Source organism: Paralichthys olivaceus, chromosome 2 (assembly GCF_024713975.1).
Source record: "Paralichthys olivaceus isolate ysfri-2021 chromosome 2, ASM2471397v2, whole genome shotgun sequence".
Lineage (NCBI taxonomy): Eukaryota > Metazoa > Chordata > Actinopteri > Pleuronectiformes > Paralichthyidae > Paralichthys > Paralichthys olivaceus.
The window spans coordinates 8,330,319-8,357,559 of NC_091094.1; the positions used below are offsets into that span (position 1 = coordinate 8,330,319).

The window sequence follows — 27,241 nt, forward strand, 5'->3', positions numbered from 1 at the left end:
TTGGGTGACTGAACGCTGAGTGGGGGGGGACACATGTGTGCTCTCCTCTGGTTTGCTGTTGACTGACAGCTGCAACATGAGGTGTTGCAGCTGTCACCCCCCCCACCCCACCGCCCCCGCCCCCTACCCCACTGCTGCTTTCAAGTGCACATCGTAAAATTGTCATTTGTTTTCAAAGCACTCTGCTAACTTGGTCATGTTAACCTTTTTTGTAACGCATATATATATATTAGATAATGTCAGTGTTAAATCTAAATATATAATTGAAATCTAAATTTTAAATGTTGAACAAAAAGTTAAATCTAGATATCAAATCGAAATATCAAATGGATGTTAAATGTCAAATCTAAAGTATTAAATTGAAATATAAAATCGAAATTTCACTGTCTCATGAACAGTCTTTAAATTTCTGACGTCACGTGAAGGCAGCAGAACTCCAGAGTCAGTGACCTGTGAGGAGCCGCAGATAAAAAGCTGCTTTAGAACCTGCTGTCTCCATTATCTGCTGTTCCACCGGACTGTAGCTGTGGTCGAGCCGCACCATGTTGTGTGTGAGGCGGCTGCGTCTGCTCTCTAACTCCGTGCAACTCCTGAGGAACCCAGATGCGGCGAGGAAGACATTTAATATCCAGGCAGCAGCAGCAGCATGTTGTTGCCTGAGCTCCAGATCCTCAGCTGCTCACATGGATCATCCTCTCAAAGTGTGAGTGTTTGGTGAAGAGCTGATCACCCGCCTGATGCTGTGGAGTTCCACACCTCCACTCTGCTGAAACACACAACAACAAGGTTTACATTCAGGGAATAGTGTGCACACACATTTCTACAGATCCCCTCAGGTCCAGAAAGATTTCTCTTATCTTGCCTGCACTGGAAAAATAACTTCCTCGTGCAAGATGAATAACTTGTCTGCACTGGATAGATACCATACATTCATTTGTGTTTCCAACAACTTAGTTAATCAACCTTTATTTTTCACATGTCATGCAATGTTGTCAACTAAATGTAGGACATTTTAAATGCTCCAACAGCCACTGTTTGCTTAGACTTGCCTGTTTTTTAGAATATTTTCATAAGCAAACACTAAAAACAGTTGACATTCCTCTTTTACAAGCTTACTTTTCTCTTTTCCAGGGATGTACAGTCACAGCCTCCCAGCTCTGGAGTGGACGACATGCTTTTCTACGCCATCACAGAGGGAAAAGAGCAAGTTCCCATCTCGTTCTTTACCTCAGTAAGTAGATGAAGACATCCTATTTGTCCGCTACTTGTATCACAGCCTGCAAATGAATATGGCCGATTTGTCTCCACTTCATCAAACCGTATGAATAAAATGAAGCCTAAGTGTCTGTGATATGGGCGCCGCCATCTTGCGCTGGTGACAAGATGGTCATTATGACGTTTCACCCAGTTTTTGTAGCAATAAATAACAAATTAAAACAAGACATAGATAGAATAAACACAAAGAAACACCAATGTGATAACAGCTACAGTACCTAATGTGACATAAACCATCACTGGACTTTGACTTTTTAGTTTGGCCCATCCCCCAAATGCTAACATGGAGGACCTATACTGCAGCCAGCCACCAGGGGGAGTTGTCATGTCGTCCATCTTTATATATAATCAGTGTTTAAAACTATAAAACTTCTACTGTTTCTATGGTTTTCGTTGCTGTTCGCAGGCCCTGAAGAGAACCGGCCTCCATCCGTCCGACCCTCGTTTAAAGGACTGCATGGAGAAGCTACGACACGCTGTGAAGGAATCTGCCGGTGAGGCCATGATGGACAGAGACCTTTTCCACAGGTGAGACAGCAGCAGATTTGAATTCCTTCTATAGCTCCTGTCAAACACACACAGGCAGGTCAAAGACTTATGACTTAAATTACCATGTGGTCTCTTAAAGCTCCAGTGTGTCAGAGTTTGGGTGAAAGGGATCAGAAATTGAATATAAAATAATCCTAGTGATGTTTTTCTCTCGTATGTTTCATCTAAATTGTAAAAATTGTTGTTTTCTTCTTTTCTTCTTGTTTGGAAGGGGAGGGCGAGGTGAGAGGTATTCAGCTGCAACATACAACGTAACCACTAGATGTCACTAAATCCTACACACTGAACCTTTAACCAAAAACACAGACATGCCAACTCATACAAGATTTGAGATTTACAGCCTGTGTCTCAGGTGAACAAATAGAAAACTACTGTGCTGTGATTAAGTCTCAGTCCTGTGGCTGCTGCAGAGACATTATATCTTCCGCTGACCCTGTTCACACCTGCTTCTAAAATACATTCTATATCTGGACACGTTATCTGGTGTAATGCATGGTGTAAATGCATCGGGATCTGACTGGGATTTTGGAAGTAGCCTGTCTCGCATTGTTTTGGATTTTAGGAAAGTGTAAACACAACCCCTACTATGTGTTGACATCACTGTAGCTCCAATGAGGCCACCTTGAATTACCACATGCAGGTTTTGCTCCAGGGAACAGACAGATCTCTACTGAAATGTATCTAAAAATATAAGGTGAAAATGCAAAATCAACACTGGATCATTATTATCTAGATATAGATCACACTTTAATGTCCGTTCTGGGGGGGTTATGTCCTGAGTAAACTTTACCTTCTCTACAAGAGGTGGGAAGTCATATCCCACAGATGAAATATGCTGTTTCTCAGTAGCCTGTGCTGTGGGTTTATTTCTGTTCCTCCTTTTTGGAGAAAATAAGTATTGATTTCCCATTTTCACATAAAGTGATGGATTAGAAATACAGCAGATAAACAACTCAAACACAGGAACCCACGGTGCATCATTAATGAGAAACAGTGTCTGAACTCAGCGGATTCAGTCACAGAGCTGACGGAAAATATCCCCATAGCGTCCTCTGACTTTATTGCTTGTTTCTTAGAGCGTTGACTCACGACGCCGCCTCCGCAGAATTGACATGCATCTCGCCGCCAACTGTCTCATGCTGTTTTGTTTTCCATTTACCAGCCAGGGAAGGCATGAGACCAAACTATTTTTAGTTTGACCTTCTCACAACAATCCATTGTAATGAAGGATTTGTTGTATCTGACTTGTGGCGTGATTGTCTCTCTGCTTGTTCCTCCCCCTGGTCCCTCTTTTATTTATTTCCTTTGTCCTCCCTGACTTTACCTCATGGATTAGAAGTAATTTGTGTCTGATTTAAATATAAGATTAGATATGTGGAGGAAGTTAGAACCACAAAAGATGGAGAACACACGTATAATGTGATCAGTAGTCAAATGCAACACCTGATGCTCATGTGACGTTTTCAGAGCTCAGTGTCTGAAATGTATTGATTTGATTCTGTTGTCATTTGATTAGTTCAGACTGTGGTGAGCCTTTACTAAAGTGCATGATGCTACACAATGTGATTTTAAACCGAATCCACCCTCAATGTGAAGGTCTGGAAATATTTATCACTTAAATTCAGTCTTGCACAGTAATGTCGAGAACATGTGGCGATATTTGAGATCGTTTTATATTATTTCTAGGATATGTGATCTACCAGGTATTTGCTGTGAGATGGAATATATAATAAGGAACAAAAAAGTAATTAAGCATGGCAGTAAAAGCTAAGAGATATGTATAACACTGTTTCAAACTTAACCTGTGGAAAATCAATGTTATATTGTATGTAGCAGGACACGTCCACTGTATTTACCATCATGCTGATGAAAGCATGTTGCTCAGGCTGATCGCTCTTGGCTGCTCTGCGCTCCCACTGAGAACGAGGATATTACATCGACTTACATTCATTTCCTGGAGACTTACCCTAAAACTTAACAATAACCACTTCTTACCCAACACTAACCTTACTGTAAACGTAACCTTAACCCGACCTCACCCGAAGTAAAACAAAGACCACACACACAAACGTGTACTATATTATACTTTGTTATTGCAACAACAGAGAAGCTTTTTAAAGGTTCAGTTCCCTCACCTCACCGTCCACTTCCAAAGATGAACCTTCAGTTGTCATAAAAACTCAATCTGTTTGTTCAGTTTGAACTACTGTAAAAAAACATGGCGGACCTTGAGAGGGGAACAGCTCCTGATGTAAATATAAAGTATTTAAATATGAAGAAAACATTATAGGATTATTTTATATTCAATTTCTGATCCCTTTCAATCTTACACACTGAACTTTTAACTCAACCCTGCACTGTTGTTCTTCTTTCAGGTGCGCTGGTGGAAACATCGTCCTGCTGATCCAGGCCTTTAGGAAGAAATTCATCATCCCAGAGTTTGATGCATTTGCACAAAAAATAAATGAGATCTACAACAGAGTAGGACATCAAAGTGATGGGAAGGTGTGTTCTGTATCTGTTGTTTGTTTCTTTGGTCCTATTGAGGGGCCTCTGGCAGAAAATGCAAGAATCCTGACTGTGTCCCACTTTACTAACTTGTCCTTACTACGTCTTACTTCTACAAAATCTTTTTCTACTGACATCTTCGCTCCTGCCGTGACTTTAATTCTGACACTTGTTTCTAAATCTTAAATTGTCTGCTCTGATTGTTTCCCTTGTACATCCCAGGTTGCAGACTACATCCCCCAGCTCGCCAAATTCAGCCCAGAACTCTGGGGCGTGTCTCTGTGCACAGTGGACGGCCAGAGGTAGGAGTTACAGAATCATGCATGAAAAAATAATCTCACCACAAGGTTCATTCAGACAAAGATCAAGAGCAGGCGATCGTGTAAAACAATCTTCCTTTGTAGGTGGAAGTTCTCCTTTCGTCATTGAATTATATTTAAGTTTAAAATCAAAAGTTTTTTTTCTCCACGCTGGCTCAAAAATGTATATTGATTTGAATGATGCTGAGAATCTGTTTGTGTTATCACTTCATTTGCAAGAGAAAAAAAAGACAAATAGAAACGAACTCAAACTCCTCCAGTGACGTGTTGTTGTGTCTGTGGTGTCACCGGATTGACTGAGTGTGATACGTTCAGATTCTTTGCCTCTTTATTCATTTTCCTCCAGACACTCAGTGGGTGACACCAAGCAGCCGTTCTGCCTGCAGTCCTGTGTGAAGCCCCTGCAGTACGCCATCGCCGTCCACGAGGCGGGAACGGACAAGGTTCACCAATACGTCGGCATGGAGCCCAGCGGATTCAAGTTCAACATGCTCTCACTTGATGATGAAGGTACGTGAGGCCTCTTCACTGTGCAGCTGGATCACAGACCTCGTCCAAAAATGGACGTCAGGAGACATGATGTTTATGTTCTCAGTCTGTTGTTTCAAGTCTTCGTCAGTTCTTCAGGTCCCATTTTGACTCAAATAGACCATAAAGCACCATTTGCATTTGATATCGTGCTCGACAGCTTCACCATCCAATGGGAGCAGGTCACAAGTCCAACATTTCATAGACATGAACAGACAACTGTTTCAGAATAAAAACATTGATTGAATAATGGAAAAAAGCTACTGAATAAAATTTAACACAATAGACTGCTGCGGGCCTTCAGAAAATACTAGACATAATGTGATTCATTCTTTTTTAATGTGTTGTTTGGTTCAGTACATGTTTCATACACACACCACACAACACACATAACATAACACACATCAGCTCCCTTCACAATAGAATGAATTGTTCTGTGGAAAGCAAACTCCCATGTTCCACAGCTGTTATTTACCCCCGAACTCCTCATCAACACCGGACCTTATCTTGTCGTCCTCTCCTGCAGATAAGCCCCACAACCCAATGGTGAACGCTGGAGCCATAGTGATCAGCTCTCTTATCAAGGTAAACACGCAGACATGTGCAGGGCGCTGTGTGAAAGTTGAATCAGCGCAGTAAATCACTCTCCCTCCAGTAAAAGTCCCCGACATGAATGGATGTCATTCAGCCAGTTACAAATATCACTTCATAGCGTCCTCATGGAATCATATGAAATATTTGGCACGTTCAAGATTTGTGTTACAGATTCAAACCAGAAGAACTGGGATGAGATTCATCTTTTCTTTCTTATGGTCGATTCCTGTTTTGTGAAATTCCTCTTGTACCTGGACTCTGTTTTATCATCTCCTCTGTTTTCCCTCTCACTGCACCAGCTGATAGAAGGATGTTGAACTGTTCAATCACTGATGCGTTCATGTTTTGTTTCACACTTTCAGCCTTCTTCAAATAAGGCGGAGAAGTTTGACTATGTGAGTATTGTGCATCACATTTTCCTCTTTGTTAAAACCATGACTTTCAAACTGTGGCATAATTATTGTGCTGTTCTTAGAGATGCAGCAGTTAACATGAAACTCTTCTATTTGCTGAGGTTATGGAGTTTGTGAAGAAGATGACTGGCCAAGAATATGTTGGATTCAGCAACGCCACGTGAGTGCACTGTCAATAATTTAGAGATAATGTATTGTTTAAATATCTTTAACACACCTAACTTCCAGGACCGTGCCTTGGCAGATTGCCTGTCCGCCGCCCCAGTGCATTATTGATGTTTCAGTATCGACCCCTTCTGCTCGTTCGCTCAGGTTCCAGTCAGAAAAGGAAACGGGCGACAGAAATTTTGCCATCGGATACTACATGAAAGAGAAGAAGGTCAGTCACAGGACGTTTTCTTGCTGCAGTAAATTCGGTGGGATTATGAATTATTAGTTTCCATTCCGTTCTGTTGCATCTGTTTTCAGGTTCCAGTTGATTCATGAAATAAGGCCGCAGCAAAATATTTTATTATTGATCGATCAATAAAAAAAACTGAAAGCCTGAAAAACGATCGAACGCCACAGTGACATCTTTCACTGTCTCTGAATATATTAAGTTTACATTGATAGAATGGAGAAAAGCAGAAAATCTTCTCACAGGAGAAACTGAAGCCAGAGAACATTTGGCTTTTTGCAAGAAAACATGACCTAAATGATTATTTAAATGATTAATGATGATTAATTAATTGCATGTAAATATGCAATGGCAATATAATAAGGTCATATTTTGAAATGCTAGACATCATTGTTTTGTGTTGAAATATATTATGTGTATGTATATATAATATATTTCTGATATTGCTATATTATATTTCTTTTCAGATTTCTTCTTTTGATTTCTAAGCCCAATTATCTGTAGCGACAGAATACAACAAAATCTTTTCTAAAATATTATTTTTGCTTGTTTCCAGTTTAATATTAAAAATCAATATTTCACCCAGTGTTGTTGCCATCATCAGTTTCCGCCTGTGCAGCTTCTCCATACGTATCCCATTACCCTCACATGCATCAACACTTTTTCCTGTGTGACCTTTTGACCCTGGGAGCTGTGTTGTAGAAGGTATCCCAAAAAATACTTTTATTACTTGAGGGGCCAGAATAAGACAGAGCTTCATAAACTGGTTTAGATATTCTTGATTTTCTTGTAGTATGTTATTCTGTCAGTCAAATAATCATGGTGATCATATTTCATTCAACAGTGTTTTCCACCTGGAGCAGATATGATTGACGCCCTAGATTTCTACTTCCAGGTAAATGTCATGAATAGAACATTTCATTTAACAATCTTTAGTTTAAATGAAAAGAATTTCCAACATAAACTGTTTCTGCTCTCAGCTCTGCTCCATCGAGGTGACGTGTGAATCAGGAAGTGTCATGGCTGCCACTCTGGCCAACGGGGGAATTTGTCCGATCACAGGAAAGCATGTCCTGAGCGCCGAGGCTGTGAGAAATACTCTGAGTCTCATGCACTCCTGTGGCATGTATGACTTCTCTGGCCAGATGGCGTTTCACGTGAGTAACCAAGAAGGTGCCACACCACCGCTCTTACACAAATCAATGCCATTATCACCCTGAAGGAAAAACCTGATCAGCGCCATGTCCTCATCCCTCAGGTGGGCTTACCGGCCAAGTCTGGCGTGTCTGGTGCAATCCTGCTGGTGATCCCCAACGTCATGGGAGTGATGTGTTGGTCTCCTCCACTGGACAGAGTGGGCAACAGCGTCCGGGGAATAAACTTCTGTCAGGCAAGAGCAAGACACAGAGTCCGCCTGTAGATTCTCTGCGTTTACACGGTTTCTAATAAAGAGGTTATGAGCTCAAACTATAAATATCGTCAAGATGTTAAAAATTCAGTGGAATACATCACGGTGACTGGGCAGCAGCCGTTAGCTGTTCATGCCTGTTTCATGCATTGTTTTGTTCCTCTTCCTTAAATGGCCAAGTTGAGCTGAAGCGTGACTGAAGCGTGACGTTCACTGCTGTGGGTGAGAGGGATGTCAGGCTGAGATGAATTTAAAAGTGTAATTAAAAAGCACACAAGAAAGTGCAGGACAAACAATACTTATAATTATAATAATAATTATAATAATATTGAAATAGTCCAATATTCTAGTCTATTCGTCCAAGTGACATTGTAGGTTGAATTTTTCACTTGTATATTCAGTTGAACTCTCAGTGTTCATCACATTTTCTTGTCTCCAGAAGCATTTTCTTTTAAACTCAATAAAAACTCGATCTTTTCCTCAGGAGCTCGTGTCGCTCTTTAATTTCCACAACTACGACAACTTGCGGCACTTTGTGAAGAAGCAGGACCCTCGCAGGCAGGACGGGGAGGACCGGGTGAGCTGCTTCATCAGTTTGTTGATTCTTAGATTCAATATTTTCCGTTCTTTCTTTATGTTTCTCTTGTGTGTTTACAGAACAAGTCTGTTTTCAACCTGATGTTCGCTGCATACAGTGGAGACGTGTCCGCCCTGAGAAGGTACAGTTCAGACCTGTTTGTCTTATGTGATAGATGAGCTTGTACTGTTGCATATACAAATGTTGCACAGAGATATTTTAATGTTAAGAATATTTTTGTATTTAAAATGTAAATATCTGTATTCATCTCTGTCTGGTTTGTCTTAGAAGATATTTTATAATTCCTCATACTGCTGGTTGATTAGCTCAAATATAAAAGCAAAGCTAATTTATGCTAAAATGTGCATATCTATATATAAACATATCTGAACTGTTCTTTTGTTTACTTCAGGTTTGCTCTCTCGTCCATGGACATGGATCTAAAAGACTATGACTCTCGAACAGCTCTACATGTGGCTGCAGCAGAGGGTGAGACCCGCATGTTCTGTGTCATCTGTGCTTCTTTAATTTCAGTTTAATGAAAGAGCATCGCCAGCTCCAGAGGTAAAATACAACATACGAAACATTTCTGTAACCAGAAATAAACGTTCTCACACAAACATTAAAATTAAAACAGATGATAACACTTCATTTGGAATAAAATATTTACTTGTAATATTGAAAAAGTATGAATAAAAGTAAGAGACAAATGTGACCAAATAATCACAGCTTGAACTGTGAAAATAAAGTGTTTTTACGTATAAAATTCAAACACAAATGCTTTTCTGCGTTCTATTTTCTGTTAAATAAACGTTTTCATATCGGTTACCATAAACTATAAAATGATATTTCTCAGAAAGGCTCATATCGGCCAACTCATAATCAATCAGGCTTCAATCAACACTGAAATTAGTGATATTGCACGAACATTTATTGATCAGGGGAGGTGGGCTGCAATAAAATGCTAAACTGAGGCTCTCCTGAGACATTTTGCTCCCCTGGCTGTGTTGTACCTGTTCTGTCCCATCCTGGTCGATGGAACAGCAGCGATCGATAATATTTAACTCGCTGTTTGGCTGGATGCCAACAACACGAGGACATGTCAGGTCACCTGCAGTGGTCCTGAGGTGACAGATGTGTAACAGCTTCACTCTTAATGAGGAGCGGCTGTAACAGCAACACTAGAGCACATTTGTCACACTTATTTATTTCCAGAGAAATGTTTGATTTACTGTCATTGAAACAAGAAAGTCAATATATAACTCCGACTGTCTTTTACTGTATTTGCATCTCTCTCTGTTTCATCTGGAAACAAGTGGTGAAACACAGAGACACACTTGTTGAATCATTTGTTTTGGCGCTCACCACTGTAATGAGTTTTCGCTCCATTTGTTTTCATGATTAACTGCAGAGGTTCAGTTCCTCTGGCTGACATTACACAAGACCACTAATTAATCAGTTCACAAACGCTGACACTGCTGCGCCATATGGACGATTATTTGTCTTCTGTTGTTGTTTGAGTTATTTCACGGTGCAGATTTAATGCTCCGCTGCAGCGTCTTCTTCAGTCACATCATCATTGAGCCTTGGGAGCAAGAGATTTGTTTGGATGATTACAAAAAATAGGAATAATAGTGTTTTTCTTTAAAATTAAAGGGCAGAGCTTTCTCTTAATCTCATTCTGAGTTGGATGGTGAGCGCAGGAGGATGTGTTTGTATTTTTTGACATATTTTTCCTCTCGCACAGTTCGTCACATTGTTGGATATTCTCATAAACCGTGAACATCTTGCTAGTTCTGCTGTTCCATTACTTCTTGACACCAGCATTTGTGTCGTCTGTATTTTCTTGGGCCCTGATGAGAAACTGTGATCTGTTATATCTCCTGTTTATTCCCAGGTCACATCGACGCTGTGATTTTTCTGACTGAAACTTGTAAAGTTGATCCGTTCGTAAAGGACAGGTGAGATCAGCATCTCTTAAAGACTTCATCTTCTTCACTGCTCCTTATTTCACCATGATCTAATATTTTAACCCCCAGTTTTGTCAGTATTCAGAGGCATGTTATTTCCTATCGATCACCTGTGGTGATGCTCGTTGCAGTTTTGTTACCTCCAGTAATTGAGCCATGGCAAGAAAAAACTGCTGCAGGACTCATAAAAATAGAGATTAGCAGATTTTCTATCAGGTTAAATTAAATGAATGCCTTCCCCCCGAGTGAACATTCGATCTTAAATTCTCTTTACCATTTATTTTGAACCCATAATTGAAACTAATGTGTGAAAATTGTTCTCCATGCTCTGTTGCCTAACTTCCCTCTTCATCGCGGCCTTCACCTCTCGCTCTGCAGGTGGGGGAACCTTCCAGTCGACGACGCCATGCAGTTTGGACGCGAAGACACGGTGAAGGTGCTGAAAGACTATCAGCAGCGAACGCAGCACACTGTGGCTGAGCGTCCACCGAAGTTGGGCAACATCGAGGGCATGGTGTGACGGTGTCAGGGCCCTCGTGACACCTGAGACGTTTTTAAATATTTGTAGCATTGAGGGAGAAATATTGTTTGACCTCTCCTGATCTTTTCCATCCTTTGTTTGGTCACTTGACTGTGATTTTTTAAAGAGTTTACAACAGCAAAGGAACTTGTTCATTTGATTAAAAGGGAAAAAACATGAAATAGTTTTAAACCTTTTTACTGTTATTTCGATTTTCTTATTTGACAATGTTGAAAACCTTTTATCGATACGATTAAACATGATCCCAGTAAAACCTGATGGGAGATTCACTATATACATTTTGTTCTATAACTGTAAATAAGTTTGCCAGGCCCTGCTACAGAGATCCATCATTATAGAGAGTGTTTTAATATTTATACACATCTTAACCTGATTTTACCAAAGATTATTTGTTATGCAGAATGTGTTGACATTGAAGACATCCATTAAACATATTTTTATTAAATTATGTTTCATCTGTCGCCTGTAGTTTAGCTTTCTTTTGAATTCATGAGGTTAGTCAAAGTATCATGCAGGCTGTGATTTAAAATATTAAGCAGCATCCAGTAGATCACCTGAATGCAGGAGGAAGAAGCAGCAGGAGGAGGTGCAGGCCTGTGCTGAACTGTTTTTTATGCTGCTATTGCAAGAAAAAAAAAAATATGCTGAGTCATGGCCAGAACATTTTTACTTACTAATTATCGTTGTTAAAATTATTAATTTAAAGTTGACAGACTGTTCCTTTACATGCCCTGTAGCAAATATAGGTCGAGATAGTCCTTGCATACAAATACACATTTTTTTTTCATCCAGCAGATGGCCCTCTACCCTCACCAAATAAATATGTAATCTCAACTGGTGAAGCCACAGCATCCATTACACTGAACATACCCACATCCCTGCAGGACGGAGACATTAATAAACAGGACTGACATTATGTCAGACGTCACCTTCCTCCTCTGCAGCAGCAGCAGCAGGAAGTCCTGCTTCAGCCGGGCAGACGAACCTCCACCAGCTACTGAGGAAACACACATTGACTTAATATTTTAAAATACATATATATATATATATGCATCCATGTCGACCTTTGGCAGATACTACATATATGAGGAGTATCCTTGTGATGTTATTGTAGCTGAAGTTACTGTGGTAATAGTTTACACACGAAAGCATGGGGATCAGTGTAACTCAGTTAAAATACACTGATTTGATATTAGTGTAGCACAACTCTTGTTTAGCACATAAAAAAAAGTTTTTGACTTTAAACTGTTGTATCCAAATTATCAAGTGCCAGTAATAACCCTGTCAAACACTTAATACATTATTTTTATTGTAGACGGTTGTGGAAAAATATAAGAAAATCCATCCATCCATCTCTCTCTGTCTCTCTCTCTCTCTCTCTAATTATTCATGGCGTCTCCTGGATAAACGACCTCTGACACCGTCAAGCAGAACTTGAGCAGTGACGTAAACTTTCCTCCTCACAGTTGACGGAGCTGTCAGCAGCAGCTTTCATGTCGCAGCTTGCAGATGAGTCAGCCTCTCTTCATAAACTCAATGTATATGTGTATGTGTGTGTGTGTGTGTGTGTGTGTGTGTGTGTGTGTGTGTGTGTGTAGGACTCGTGCTGCTGTACTAAGTCACACAGGCCAGATGTTTTCCATCTCACGATTATCCACCACAGTCAAGGCCACTGTGAAGCAGCTATTTGTTTTTCCTCTGATAACCGCTCTATCTTTCTAACAGCTCTGTGAGTGATGGAGGTAGAATCACTGAGGAAACAGCAAAACACGGAAGAATATATCTGCGGATGAGGCATTGAATTGAATTGGTTACACTCCAAGGTAAAAGTTGACATGTATATTTATGTGCTGTGAGTGTCTCTGAAATATGAATGTCACACAGGCAGGTGCAATTTATTTCTAAATTACAATGATTTGTTGAATTGACTCTGGTTATTGCTTGTATCCATACGTCACCTGTGTGTAGTGAAACCAAGCTCATTAGTTTGTTGCTGTTTACACGTTCACATGTCAATAAACACCTTGGTGCAGTTATGAATAAATATTATGTAGCTGGCCTTGTAAGTGGATGACAGGGGGATTCTAAAGAAGTGCATTTCTTTCCTTGCGCATAATCATCTTAAATGTTGTCTTTTAATTGGTCTTTTTGTCCACATAGACAACAGTGGGACATATTTCTGACTTTTTTCCCAATTAAAACAGTATTTTTAAATCCCTGTATGTGTCCGTGTAACTTTTAAAATCAATTCAGCAGCCAAACTCCATCCCACGCAAATCAGTCCATATAGAATGTTATCTTTCCTTTTTTAAATCTTAAAATGATCAATGTCTTTTACACAAAAAACAACACAAAGTCAAGGAAGAATTTACATTTTATTCAGATGGAGTCGCACAGAAGAGGAGACGAATCCGGAGTTTTCTCTCGTCTCCATGGAGACTGTCTTTCTTCTCAACCCATGATCTGGCAAAGTGAGGATAAATGAATGATTACTTGATTATCCTCAAGGAGCTGAACAAAACACTCAACAAATAGGTGTAGTTCTGAAAATGAATGGATGCAGAGAGCAGATTGTGATTATCCTGCAATTGCTGCTTAGGCCCATAATGTGATTCATCAAAAGACATCATATCTCTATGTATAACTCACAATAATGGAAATGTCCTGATAGTTTTTTTTTTCAATTACTCTTTGATTGTGTTAAATACTGACGTTGTTCATCCAGTTGATGTAGGCGGAGACGCGGGTGAAGACGGTGGGCTTCCTGTAAGCGTTGCAGCCGGAGGAGGACACGAAGCTGGTCACACCGTGGACGACCCACCTGCCGTTGACGCTGCAGTTCAGGGGGCCACCGGAGTCGCCCTGGATTCAGAGATGACACAGAGCAACAGACAATTCATAATGGATGTCTTTATTCTGCATGTTGAAAAACTTCAGTCCTTCAAAGTGCAACATGTCCCCACTTGCTTCACACATCCTCTTTTAATCTCAGACAGCCTTGAGCAAGTTTGTGCACAACATGAGTGTTTTGTGCAGCTCAAGCACTACAGTCTGGATCTTTGTGAGTGACCTATGGCCCCGCTGATGCAGCAAGTAATCCCTCATGTGTCCTGCAAAGTATCTTCCTTGACAAGACGGGGTCAGGCCTCAGCTCAGACATTCAATTTTCCTTTTCCTGGTGGAGTAGAACTGAATTTTGACACGTTCTTTTTCAGTGTTTCTCCCGGTCTGCTTGTGTCCAAACACCACTCCTGCATCTTAATCATAGAAGGACCTCTGGAGAAAGTGGGTTCAATATCTGACCTGCAGGAATCTTACCTGCTGAAATTACAGCCAAGTTTATAATTAAATGTTTCATAGATCAGTTAATCGTTATACATATGAATGAAGACATTAGGCTGTTAAAAGATGCTTTGTTCATCTTTTCTATTTGACAATAATGCAGTTTTAAATGTTATTCATCTATTAATAAATACTTAATATGTTCAAGATCCTCAGCATCTTTTTTCACAAGGATAATTAGGATAGGGTCATAAGTATTTAAAAAGTAACATTCACTCACCTGGCAACCAGAGTTGCTGCCGCCTCCAGCACAGACCATGGAGTCCTTCACGGTGCTGCCCCACCATCCGTAGCTGGAGCAGGTCCTGTGGTCCACAACAGGCAGGGAGGCCTGTTTGAGCTGAGCAGAGATCTGACCTCCAGCTGAGGACGACAGAAAAAACACATGTCTCACAACTCTTCAGCTTCGTTGCTGCATGTGAACACAAAACAGATTCATTCATCATGATGTCAGACTCACTCTGGGTGCGTCCCCATCCAGTGATGTAGCAGGCGTTGTTGTGGGGCAGGACCTGACCACTGGGGGGAAGGGCGCCCAGCTGGACGTTGTTGTTCAGGGAAGCATCAGAGGACAGACGCAGGAGAGCAATGTCCCACCTGAGGGTCAAAAGAAATGTGTCCTCATGTCAGCATGTAAAGCTGGTGAAGGCCTAAGTCTGTGAGTCAGAGTTGTTTAGGGATAACTAACAAACAATTATTTTTTTATTAATGCAACTATATATATATATATACTGTACATAATTCACAGCAGAACATTTTCAGGAACCTTATAATGTTAGTGTAAGTAATTATCCACATATGTGCTAATTCGTTTTCTGTGAGAAGTGTTTCACCTCTAATTATGTTGTTCTGTATAACTGGATGGGTTTTCAGAGTGTCTGGGTTGTAAGTGCAGTGAGGAGAGTACAAAGTAAAAATAAATATGTTCAGTTTAAGAAAAATACATATTCAAATAAACAAACAAAGTGAAATTTCCAGATAATGCCACTGTTATATCAAACATTATGTTCGAAAACAGCCTTTGGACATTTTTCCTGACTTTTAGATGTTTACAGATAGCTTTGTACATTTAGCTGTTATGATGTGTGATATACATGTATCAGTATCTGCTGTTTTTATGTGCAGCAGTGGGTCAGACCATGACTCGTCATCATCGCTCACCCTCCAGCAACATTGTTGGAGTTCCAGTTGGGGTGGAGGTAGACGCGGCTCACGCTCATGTACTGTTCACTGCCTTCGTGGGAGTTTATGTTGTGGTCTCCAAGAACAACACGCCAAGTCCTGGAGCTGTGGAAATAGAAACCAAAGAAAGTTTTCATTCCTACACTGTCTGGCAGCAAATTATCTCTAATAACCTGACACATGTTCAAAATCTGTGTAATGCATCCAGTCAAATTCGCATCTATAAGAAACATATTCATAGGTTCAGCTCGTCAGAACCAAATTTCTGTTACTTCATCCGTGTCTCTTATTAGATTTCAGCAGTTAGTCAGTGACGTATGAATCTCACCGGTCCACACAGTGAGCTGCGGTCATGACCCATCCTCTTCTGATCAGGGTTCCTCCACACGTGTGGTGGAAGTTGGAGCCAGATTTATACTGAAGAGAGATCTGACGAAACAACGAAGGAGAAATTAAAACCAGTGGATGTCTTTGATAACATTACGCTTTCTCTTCACATCATTTATTTTACTTTTGTCTCTTTGATTTTACAAATCAAACAGAAGTTCAGCTTATATAATGTGTGAACGATTACAGACCTGCTCTGTTTATCCACTCAGGTGCTTTCTGCTTGCATCTTTTCCTTTTGGATTTGCTTTTATACATTTTGTAAGGTTTCTTATTCCTTGCTTTTGATTAATCGTATCTTCTTTTTTTAACACCATTGTCTTTATTCTATTTTTTATGCATTTTATGTATGAAAGGTGCTGTATAGATAAAACGTATTATTATTAGTAATTTGCAGTAAAGTGTATGGTTAAAATAAAGCCTCAATTACATTTCTTTGTTAACGACATCTAAGGACTCATCATTGATACATGTATATATATATTTATGATTCATGACCCATTGCTGTTACCTTGGTGCTTTAGTGATACAAAAATGTATTTTTACTGCAGGAAGCTGAAATTTAAAAAAATATTTTATTTCTATATTTTTTTAATTAGGTTACATTTTTATTCCAGTCTTTGCATGTTTTGTGAGGAAAATATAATTGCTCTATAAAGAATCATTCTTGGCACCAAAATATCCAACCTCTCCCTCCACAGTGAGGTTATACCAAACCAGCACAGATGCCACAACATAAAAGAGTATTTTCACATTGGGTTAAATGATCTGTGCTCTTGTCCCTCCACTGCTGTCCAGTCAAACAAAGTTGTACCGTACCTGCCAGGGCCAGGAGTTGGGTCTGGCCACTTCCCCTCCCACAACTCTCTCCTCGACACTGTCATCCTCCAGATACCTGGGCTGGGGCTCCAGCTCGGCCAGCACTGAGGAAAGCACAGACGACAGAACAGTCAGACAGGATGTGTTCGAACGTGTGCAGAATGTGTAAAGAGGAGAGGAATCACACGGCGTTTACCGAGGGCTGCGAGAGAGGTCAACACAAGAAACCTGAGCATGTCTGCTGTCTTCTATAACTTCCTCTGCTGGAGACTGCTGTCCGTTACTCTTTATAACCTGTGTGTGTGTGTGTGTGTGTGTGTCCACCTGTGTCTGTCTCACCGTTATCACTACAGAGGATTCATATATAGAACAGCTGACTCAGCTACGGATCCATTTTTTTCCACAGGTAACAGATTAAAACCATCCACTGTTTATTTACTTGCCCTCATCAAGTCACTGAACTACATGTGCAGCAGATATCACCCTCTGTCCTCAGACCCTCACGTTACTGTTCGCTGCTTTAAGGGCAAATTACGATTTGTCAAAACGAGGTCTTACCACAGCAGACATGAATCAGCCATGACATGTTCCCCATTGTCAGGTGCATGTTCCTTGACTGAGTCCGTGGTTGTGACTGTTCACCTCATTGTTGTCTGGAAAGCCAACTTTTGTGCAAATTATTGTGGTACTCTGGTACTCAGATGGAGAATATCCTCACAGTTATTGAGTGTGATGAGGAATGTTAGTTGCACACATCAAATTCAACTTAAATTTGATGAAAATGCAGTTTTAGATAGAGTAGAATGGTAGTTTGTGGCATCAGCTGGAGCAGCTGTAAACATAAACCACCTTGGAACTCACTTCAAGCAGTAGGAAATATAATAAGATAGAGTTATACTCAAGTGGAAAATGTGCTATATGAGGGGATCCGCCTGTAGAGCATGTATCATGTAAAGATCCACATCTGGCTTTAAAGGAGACAGATTGTGCTTTTCAGTTTTTCTATCCTCCAGTGTGTTACATATGTTTGTTTGTGATTATAAAAGGGTTTGCAGAGTTTAAAAGCTTCTCTTCCCCACAGAATGATACAGAAATCCCCATTCTGCTCCACCATGAGCAGGGGGCTGTGAAAGCAGACAGCTGAGCTCCACATACACAGAAACTAAATGGGAACAAGAAGAGAGGAGGTAGAGTAATGCATGAGCTGTGTATCCTGGCCTGGCGCAAATTAAACGTTGTTGATTAATATAGATTAATTGTATTATTATTATTGTTTAAAAGCTTAACGAGCCCAAGGCTACAATGCAGTATTACTTGTTAAGGTGTTGTTAAGCATTCATGATGCCCTGTGGATCTGATATGATTCAATTTGTGTTCCTCACAGTTAAGAGCTGCTGCAGCATGTGGCTTGGTTTAAAAGAGAGACAGATTGTTATTGTAATGGTCATGGATGTTTGGGTAAATTGAGCTACACATTAAGACAGATTGAGATTTTACTCATAGGCCGACATTGTGCATTTTGAAGTTTAAAATCTCCCCTAAGGCGACCTGAACAATTTCGAGCTTTATTTTTCAAGCTGTGTGCCAGTTTGACTGAGGTTCCAAGAAGTAGATATAATCAACAGATATGTTCACAGTGCAAATACCGACCACACATCCTGGAGCTGCAGAGCAGCACTAAAGACAGCTCATCACTGATGTGCTGCACGATCTGAACTCTGTTATCTGCTCTTCTGTAACCAGAGCACAGCAGGAGAGGATTACTGTGCATGTGACCCACACTGCTGCCGCCTCACAGTGAAACATACTCAATGTATATCTGCCATGTCCGTCTGTATCATCAAACATTTTCTGATTATTTCAATTGCCTAACCTAAACCTAAACCTAACCTTAACCTTAACCTTAACCTTATCTTAACCTTAACCTCAACCTTAACCTAAACCTAAACCTAAACCTAACCTTAACACACACAAACACACACATTTCCTATAAATTTAAGTTCATCACACTTGCTGTATGTAAACTTATAAAAGTGAGGGAAGTGATCTTATATATTCATATTATAACTAAAACCAATTGCAGTTATTTTCTTGATTAAATATGAGAGGGATGAACCTGGGAATCGAACCCTCTGGCTGTGGATGACCTGCAACCTCCTGAGCCAGAGCCACCTGTAACATTATAGACAGAGCTGTGTCATGAAGGTGTGATATTTCTTTATTAGAGCTTTAAAGTCTCTTGTTAGAAACATACATATAGGATAGATGAGAGCATATACAGTATGTTCCAGTACATTCACCTAAAGGACAGAGGCCTGTAGGTCATGCTTTCACCTTGTTTATGGAGGACACTTTGTGTTGCTATAAATTCAGCTCTTCACGTTTTCTATCATTGACCAGATTTTACATAAAAGGTTGTGAGAAATGGATCTGAGGGGAAAAGAAGGAAATAGTCTGTTTGTATGTTTCTCTGATTATAGGATGAGTCCGGTTCCCACTGTCGACAGATGCATCGACTGTTCCCTCTGGTAGTTCCTCAGCCTTTTCCCTCTAAAATGTCACAAAAGCACCACAGTGGCAGGAGGAAGGGCAACGCAAACCTTCGATTTATTAAACACCAATCAGAGAGGATTGTGTTGAACCCAAAAAGTGAATAAAACCTTTATTTCAAAACTAACAACAGGCAGAATGCTGCAAAACAAATGTCAGTATTTACTCAGCTGCTGGCTCTCGGCACACAGATAAAGATATATTTGCATCATCTCAAAAACACAGAGTCGTGTTGCTGCTGCAGCGGCTGCTCGTCAGTGTATTTGTCCTGTTTCTGTCACAGACGGAACTTGATGATGTTCTGAGTGGGAAAAACGCTGAATCAGAAGTTTTCGGGTAAGATACCGTTGGGATAAGATTGGCTGGGTTTAAATAAATAAGAAAAGGATTTCGGTGGATGACGGTGTATAGACATCATACATTCATCAGTTCCTCAAAATCTGAAGATGGAAACAAAATAGTTTAAAACACAGATATTAATCTTTAAACAGTTTTATTGGTAGAGGATTTAAATATAAGGTACTTATGAGATACCCATATTTATTTTCTTGCCAAAAGGTGGATGAGTGGCTTGATACCATTGTTTCATCTGTACGCTGAGTAAGAGAACACAGCCAGGTTAGCTTAGCTGAGTTTCGCATTAAGAATGGAAACAGTTAGTGTTTAAATCCACAGAAGCTCACTTTATATTTTATTGAAGAACTGGATTCTGCACCTGTACACTTTGTTCTGCTTTACTGTGTAATACTGTACCTGCCAGGACCACGAGGAGTGTGAGGGCACCTCCTCACTTCCCACAACTCTTCCTGCAGCACTGCTCTGTGCGAAGTTAGACCCAAGCTCTGACTCAGACAGCACTGAGACACACGGGAAAACTCATTGAATCATCACTATATATATCGCCTTGTGTTTATTATTACACCTAAAGACAAACAAAGATGTTTTCATCTGTAAAGTGTTTGCTTTGCGGCCTCACCTTACCTGTGGCTGTTAGAGTGGTAAACAGCAGGAACAGGAGCATCGCTGCAGTGCCTGTGTGTTTCTAAATGCACGTCTGATTCTTTTATATCCTGAGCTGACTTTCATTTGATGCGGCCCCTCTGCTGAGCTCAGAAAAGCACCTGTCATCGGTCTCAGACTTTATCACAGCTCATGATAGTGTGTGACAGCGTGTCCCCGTGTCACAGCTGTGGTTGCAAAAACGTACTGATAAAAACAAGAGTCTTTTCATCACACACAATTTAAAACAACTTTATTTTTGTGAAAGGAGGCGAAACAAGTGCAGAGACACAGAGGATGAAAACAGGGTTGAACATGTTCTGTGTCCTGCAACATGTGAGGACTCTTGTTTACGCCATGATCTGGAAAAAAAGCAGACGTGATCAGACATCTTACATGATCTGAATGATGTGCCATAAAATAACAAGCTATTTAAATGGATATTACATGGTTTTGTACAAATCATTCATACTGACCGAGTCCATCCATTCAATGTAGGCGGACACGCGCGTGAAGACGGTGGGTTTCTTGGGAGTATTGCATCCATAGCCAGACACAAAGCTGGCAATACCATGGACGTAGTATTTTCCATTAACCAGGCAGTTCAGAGGACCACCAGAGTCACCCTGACAGGAATAAGGATGAATGGAATATTATATATATAGATTCAGTGTATACAAATAAAAATGAGGCAAAGTTGACTGAAGCTAGGATTTGTTTTTTTCCTCTCTCTCACAGAAGAGGACTCACATTGCATCCAGCCTCAGCACCTCCGCCACCGCACACCATGGTGGTCTTGATAGTGCTGCCCCACCAGCTGCTGCTGGAGCAGGTCTTGTAATCGACCACAGGAAGATAGGCCTGTTTGAGCTGTGCAGACAGGTTGCCACCAGCTGGAAATGGAGACATGTGAAATATAAGTCAAGTTGAGCTTCATGGTAAGAATGCACCCATCAAAACTGACAGGTGCCCAGAGGGATCGTGCAGTCAACTCACTGGAGGTGCGTCCCCATCCGGTGACGTAGCAGAGGTTGTTGTGAGGCAGGATCTGGCCGGAGGGAGGCAGCGAGCCCAGCTGGACGTAAGAGTTCAGGGTGGCGTCAGAGGAGATACGCAGGAGAGCAATATCCCACCTGAGGGTCAAAATAAATATGCCCTCACATCAGCATGGAAAGCTTGTGAAAGCCTTAGTCTGCAGGACAATGTCGTACCTGAAGTGATGCATGGATCAACCAATAGGAACCAATCACAACTTTGCAACCAGGGAGGTCGATATGTCTTTAGACAAATACTTTCTGGAGGTGACGTTTGTTTCCCAATATCATTTTCAGACACGTGTGATTGAATATGTTTGAGAATTTGATTCCCTTCAAAAATTGTTTCACCAAGGTCAGGACTTCTTTGAAAGTAATGCATACCTCTTTTTTAAAATGAACAAAAGCACATTGAGCCTTTTTCCAGATGAAAGAATTGCAATTCTCACCCGTTACCGACATTGCTGGAGTCCCATCCAGGATGGATGAAAACTTGGATGACATCCATGATCTGCTCTCTGCCACTGTTGCTGTAGAGGTCATGTTCACCCATAACAACACGCCACATCCTGTTGCTGTAATGTGTTTTAAAAAAAACACAGGGAAACACGTTATTGAGAGTCATTGATTATACATTTGTGACTCAAAGGACAGTTAGAGCCTCATGAATTTAATGACAGAATGTATTAAAGACCACAAAACACCATTAACTGATGTTTATGTTTGTGTAATTTGACTTTCTAATTAATAAAATGACTCCCCTCTGGTGAGAGCCAGTTATAAAGGAGAATGTGAGAAGTGCTCTCATGCTGGTGACTTAAGATAAGAGTAAGCAATGCATTTTCTACTAAAAGCAAAATAATCAAAATAAATGAATATAAATCCATTTAAAACTCACACAACCAAAGAACAGTAAGTCTGGTTTATCATTCTGTTACCTGTCCACGCAGTGAGCAGCAGTCATAACCCAGCCTCTCTCGATCAGGGTCCCTCCACATGTGTGGTAGTATTTGCTGCCAGATCTGTACTGAAGAGAGATCTGGATGCGGAAGAATATGGATGTGTCAGCAGTGTATGGATAGCAATGAGTAATTCATGAATCTGCATTTAAACATGGAAGCAACTCTTGACTTTGTGTTGCAGTAGTTTACCTGCCAGGGCCAGGAGTTGGGTCTGGCCACCTCGCCTCCCACGACTCTTTCCAAGCTGTCCTCCAGATACCTGGGCTGGGGCTGGAGCTCCGCCAGCACTGGTGAAATAAAAATAAAAGCATTGGTGTGATTTATATGTGGTTTCCTACAAACCTCACAATGTTTTTTACTTTCCACCGACAAGAGAAAGGAGAAATTAGAGTGGCCTGAGTGAACTGGTAGATCAGATCATCTACAAGTTAAAACGGATGAGTGACTGGATGACAGGAGAAAAAGAGCGAATGAGGCAGACAGATCAATAATGAATGGATATACAGCGCAGTGTGTGTGCTGTCACTTTCTTACCCACGGCTGCGAGACTCGTCAAAACCAGAAACCTGAGCATGTCTGCAAATTTGCCTGAATGTTTCTGCAGCAGAGGAACGTCACTCTCCTTCTTTTATACCTCAAGTCGACCTTCAGCTAGTGCGGGAAACCGTCCAAGCTCTTTCCCCAGTGACAAAAGCCAAGTTTGCACCTGTGGTCCATCTCACACAGTGTTATCTCAGTCGCTTACCACACACCTCGTGCTTTGACCAGTGGAAAATGCTCTGGAATGAAGAATAACACACAGACTGAGAGGTTTATTTGAATACGACAAGTCAGAGTGACTCAAGGGTTTTATAAAAATATTTTAGTTGATGAAACTCCACTACATTATTTAAGAGGATGGGGAAAAAAACATATTTTTGTCAGAAGAGTAGCAAACATCACAATGAAACCCACAGCTCCCAAAATGACCTTTCAGTGGAGACTGTGTATGTGCATTGAAATGAGTATTCTGATGAAATGCAAAGTTTTTGTGGGTATTTACAATTTACAATATACTCAATGATTCAACCTGATTGAGACATGAAGAAGCTTCTACAAATTGAAACAACAACACATGCTATAACATATAATAATATTTGTTTCCTTCAGTGTTACAGTAAAACACCTTCTTCTTGTTCCTCGTGACATCATCTATATATTTGAGCCTGTTGACATTATTAGTCTGACTAAAAAAAACTAAAGCATAGTCACTGCAGCGGTTTTAACAATTTCTCTAAAAAGAGATTTATCATAAATGTAATTATATAAAGATATTTTTATATAAGTAATTTATATCATTAGGTTATAATTACATACATGGTTTTATAAAATAATATTCCTTTGTTTTGTTTTTTATAGAAAAGTAGTTTAGTAGTAATTAAATAGTAGTTTATAATTTGGACTAGTCAAAAAATTAATTATTTATGCAGAGATGAAAAACAGGACAGTGTTACAGCTCAACACTAGAGGGGGCAACAAGAACACAGAATCTCAATTTGGTCACATACAGGATGTGCACTGCTCAGGAGACCAACACATGACATCTCGTCCTTACAACTTTAACCAGTCTTGTAAATGTGATGCAGATTTTAGTGTCTCATTTCAATGAGATAAGTAGAAACATTTAAAGTCAAAATCTACATTCTCAACTGGTGAGATTTCAATCCAGTGTGAGAACTGAGTTCAAGAAGATTTCTCGGACCTCTCTGACACTGAACGATAAAATCAGCGATGAATAACTTGATGATGAGTAAAATTTTAATATTCATGTATATTTAAGTCATTTAGGCATTTATAGCTTTCTGGACAATGGGAAGGCCTGTGATATGTCCGTCTTTTATAAAATAGTCCTCAATTAGACAGAAAGTCATTAAAACTGTATGGATTTAGGATTATTGCCTTATCGGGCACTTATTAAGATAGCTTGGCTGTCTGGTAATTGAGCTGGCCCCCTGACACACAGGGGAAAAAAGGTTCTTATGCTGCAAGACTTCCCGATCAACAGGGGCTCCACATTTTAGCTATTTTCACACAGTGCGTCCTCGTCCCCTCCAAACTGCTCACGCAGCCCTGCACCTCCCCAACCTTTTCCTGCAGAGGCATGATTCAAATGGGGAGATCAAAGACAGGAAGTGCTGGGGTTGTGTTAATTAAAGATGTTTGTTCTTGATACAGCTTCCTCTCGTTAATGAACAGACGATTTAGTTCCCATAAAGATGGCTCACATACGCAGGCAGGAAATTGAGATTCAAAAAAAAAAATTAATGGGATGCAGTGATTGGGTATGAGATAGGGAGTCAGGGAGGGTTATCTCCGGGTAACTTTTGATTATGTCAATGTGACACTGTTTGAGCAGATCACACTGTAGTGAGAGAAAAAGCTAAAATTGATAATATACATTCATTCATTCTGGGTTTGCTCTGTTACTGGTGTGAGGAGCTGTTTACATTAAAGACGTTTTCTGAGGCACGGTGAGTAAAACAGAAAATGAGGGTGCTTTGGGAACTGCATTAGAAAATCTTAGATATTTGCAGATGCCTATATAATGAGTAAAAGCTGCTCTGCTGCTGAGCAGAAGGACAGTGTAAATATTTGTCTTGTATCAGTATATGGTATTTGTACACTGTTGATTTTTTTCACCCGTGCCTTGTTCTGGATGCACACCAAAATTCAATATGTTCTTCCCTGGCCCACACTTTCTTCCACCTAGTTTTCCTGGTCATCCATCTAGTAGTTTCTACGCAGTCTTGCTAACTAACAAATGGACAGGGGTGAAAACGTAACCTCCTTGGGGGAGAAAATAAGTACAGGCACTTGGATGAAGGATATATTATATTATATATATTTAAGCAGAGCAGACATTTAATAATTTGATTTAGAACGTGAAGAAAAACTTTTTTGCAATTGCACTTCTTGCCCTTCATTTAAGTACAACCTTGATTCACTCAGAGTTATCTTTTAGCAGTGACTGGAGTTCGACAGAAGGGAAACTGTCATGGACTCATCTGTTTCTCATGAAGCTTTTTATTTTTTTGGCTGTTGATCTCCAACACAGAAATGAGTCTCTCCCTGACCTAAATCAACTAAAACACTGCTCCTTCTTTCTATCTTCTCTTTAGGGCAGTGGTGTTATTATGTCAGTAAAAATCTTTAATGTGTGTGGAGTTGCAGTGCTAAATATCTGCGCAACATGGCACTCATCCATATAAAGTCTACAGGGACTCGCAGCATTAGCACTCTTCCCTGCTAGCTGAGGAGGTGTGAAGGGATGCATCAAAGCTGTCATGTGTCCTGCCTGGTGACAGAGAAACTGATCCACTGGGCTGTTTGCAACCTTTAATTGCAATTATATCACAGTGAAAACAATCAATACGTCCTCCTACACACCCTCCTCCCAACCCTTCTCTTACACACCCTCTCATGTTTCCTCCCTCTCTCCTTTCTCCCTGCCTCTCTTTATATAAATATATATATGGTGAAAAGGTGCCATATAGGCAGAGGGGGCGATGTGGTTTATGGGGGGCAGGGACGAAGTGGTGCAGCAGCAGTAACGTGCTCCTGGAGAAGGATGATCTGCTGTGGCTGTGAGTGCCTGATTGATCCTGTGGAGTACTGTTCATCCATCAGCGTCCTCCAGCGAGATGCTGCTGCAGCCTTCACCTCTGTAGCTGCTCGCCTGCTCCCTCTCCCCTGTTCCCCGTCATGCCCCCGGTCTCAGCTGCCGCCATGCTGCCGGGTCCTGGCCCTCAGCTGCAGCAGTGATAAGCTCTAGTGGAGTGGAAAAGGAGGCTAGTGCTCTGAGCCTCCCTCGCTGAGTGATAGGGAGAGCTGGAAAGGTGAATAAAAACTGGCTTACCACGTTGCCTCATCCTTGTCGCTCTATATGTGGCAGTGGATAGGTCATTAGGCAGCTTTTAAAATCTGATATTCACCCATTAACTGGGAAATCCCGCCTTGAAAACATATTAAGTATCACCACATGAGATGAAATAAGCTCTAGTATGAAGTTTGTGAGCAAAAATGTAAAATTTTTTTGATGAGGTGAATAAATAAGTGTCTATATTGGTATCAGTGTTACATGGACATCTAATCAAAACAGCCTCATACAACTGCCTGGACCTCCTGTTTTCATTACACTGAACATTGATATCTTTCACTGACTCTCAACGTAATTACACACCCAAGAGACGCAGGAGAAAATTGTCTGTTGACAGTATATGACAATTAGCACAATTTCACAGAGAGGGCGTCAGTCAGTTTGAATAAGTGAGACCTGTTCATTTGCAGACTAATGTGTCGCTGTTTGAATTATTGGATCCATTCAGACAATCGAAGGTAACGTCTGTGTTACAGTGATGGATTAATGAGCGATGGGCTGGTAAACTGGGCTGTTTGATGATGTCTGAACATGATCTGAGTTTAACAACACAGATCAGACATTGGGCAAACCTCTGATTTGCAAATCTGCTGTGTGTTCTGTCGACCACTTTTCACCACTGGCAAAATGCAGAATGCGATCTCGGAGCTTCACTGGTCCGAGCGATGTTACCGTTATGCATAACTGGTGTCTGCTTTAATGAACTGGAGTTAGAAAATGAACTTGGACCTCAATCATTTTGAATAGTCAAAGGAAATGAAGTAAGTAATGTGAGTGAATGGATGCCACAGTGTTGTTCTTGTTATATGATGCACATAATCCAAACAAGCATGGATGTTAAACATGATTATCATTATATGGAATCAAATAAAAACTCATCTGCTACTTTTATTTCCTGAGTGTTGCATTTTAAAAGATTTAGATTTATAGTGTAACATAAAGCCAGCTGTCGCCATGATGAGGGCCTTAA

At 40.6% G+C, this 27,241-nt stretch overlaps 3 protein-coding genes across 4 annotated transcripts; 1 reads left to right on the forward strand and 2 right to left on the reverse strand.

Annotated features, from left to right (window-relative positions):
* The first annotated feature begins 421 nt into the window (after nt 1-421).
* gls2b (glutaminase 2b (liver, mitochondrial)) lies at nt 422-11,239 on the forward strand. 2 transcript variants are annotated; one of them, XM_020096482.2, is made up of 18 exons: nt 422-703; nt 1,132-1,231; nt 1,682-1,803; nt 4,200-4,329; nt 4,555-4,634; nt 4,999-5,162; nt 5,707-5,765; nt 6,137-6,169; nt 6,289-6,347; nt 6,416-6,566; nt 7,429-7,479; nt 7,565-7,741; nt 7,843-7,974; nt 8,477-8,569; nt 8,650-8,711; nt 8,982-9,058; nt 10,467-10,530; nt 10,918-11,239. In XM_020096482.2, exons 1-18 carry the CDS (start codon nt 543-545, stop codon nt 11,057-11,059), a joined length of 1,857 nt encoding a protein of 618 aa, XP_019952041.2. In that variant the 5' UTR covers nt 422-542; the 3' UTR covers nt 11,060-11,239. The 2 variants fall into 2 exon arrangements, with proteins under 2 accessions (XP_019952041.2, XP_019952042.2); XM_020096483.2 differs by having other exon boundaries at nt 423-703; nt 6,500-6,566.
* A 2,197-nt stretch (nt 11,240-13,436) lies between these two features.
* On the reverse strand, nt 13,437-17,124 carry LOC109635616 (elastase-1). The gene is made up of 8 exons (XM_020096922.2): nt 17,007-17,124; nt 16,811-16,914; nt 15,933-16,033; nt 15,584-15,709; nt 14,883-15,019; nt 14,643-14,785; nt 13,793-13,942; nt 13,437-13,543 (listed from the first exon to the last, which is right to left on the reverse strand). The coding sequence occupies exons 1-8, from the start codon at nt 17,044-17,046 to the stop codon at nt 13,532-13,534; spliced, it is 813 nt and encodes a 270-aa protein (XP_019952481.2). The 5' UTR covers nt 17,047-17,124; the 3' UTR covers nt 13,437-13,531.
* A 3,471-nt stretch (nt 17,125-20,595) lies between these two features.
* LOC109635618 (elastase-1) lies at nt 20,596-23,050 on the reverse strand. Its single transcript, XM_020096923.2, has 8 exons — nt 22,890-23,050; nt 22,545-22,642; nt 22,332-22,432; nt 21,843-21,968; nt 21,356-21,492; nt 21,110-21,252; nt 20,836-20,985; nt 20,596-20,721 (listed from the first exon to the last, which is right to left on the reverse strand). Exons 1-8 carry the CDS (start codon nt 22,927-22,929, stop codon nt 20,710-20,712), a joined length of 807 nt encoding a protein of 268 aa, XP_019952482.1. The 5' UTR covers nt 22,930-23,050; the 3' UTR covers nt 20,596-20,709.
* Between the last annotated feature and the right edge of the window lie 4,191 nt (nt 23,051-27,241).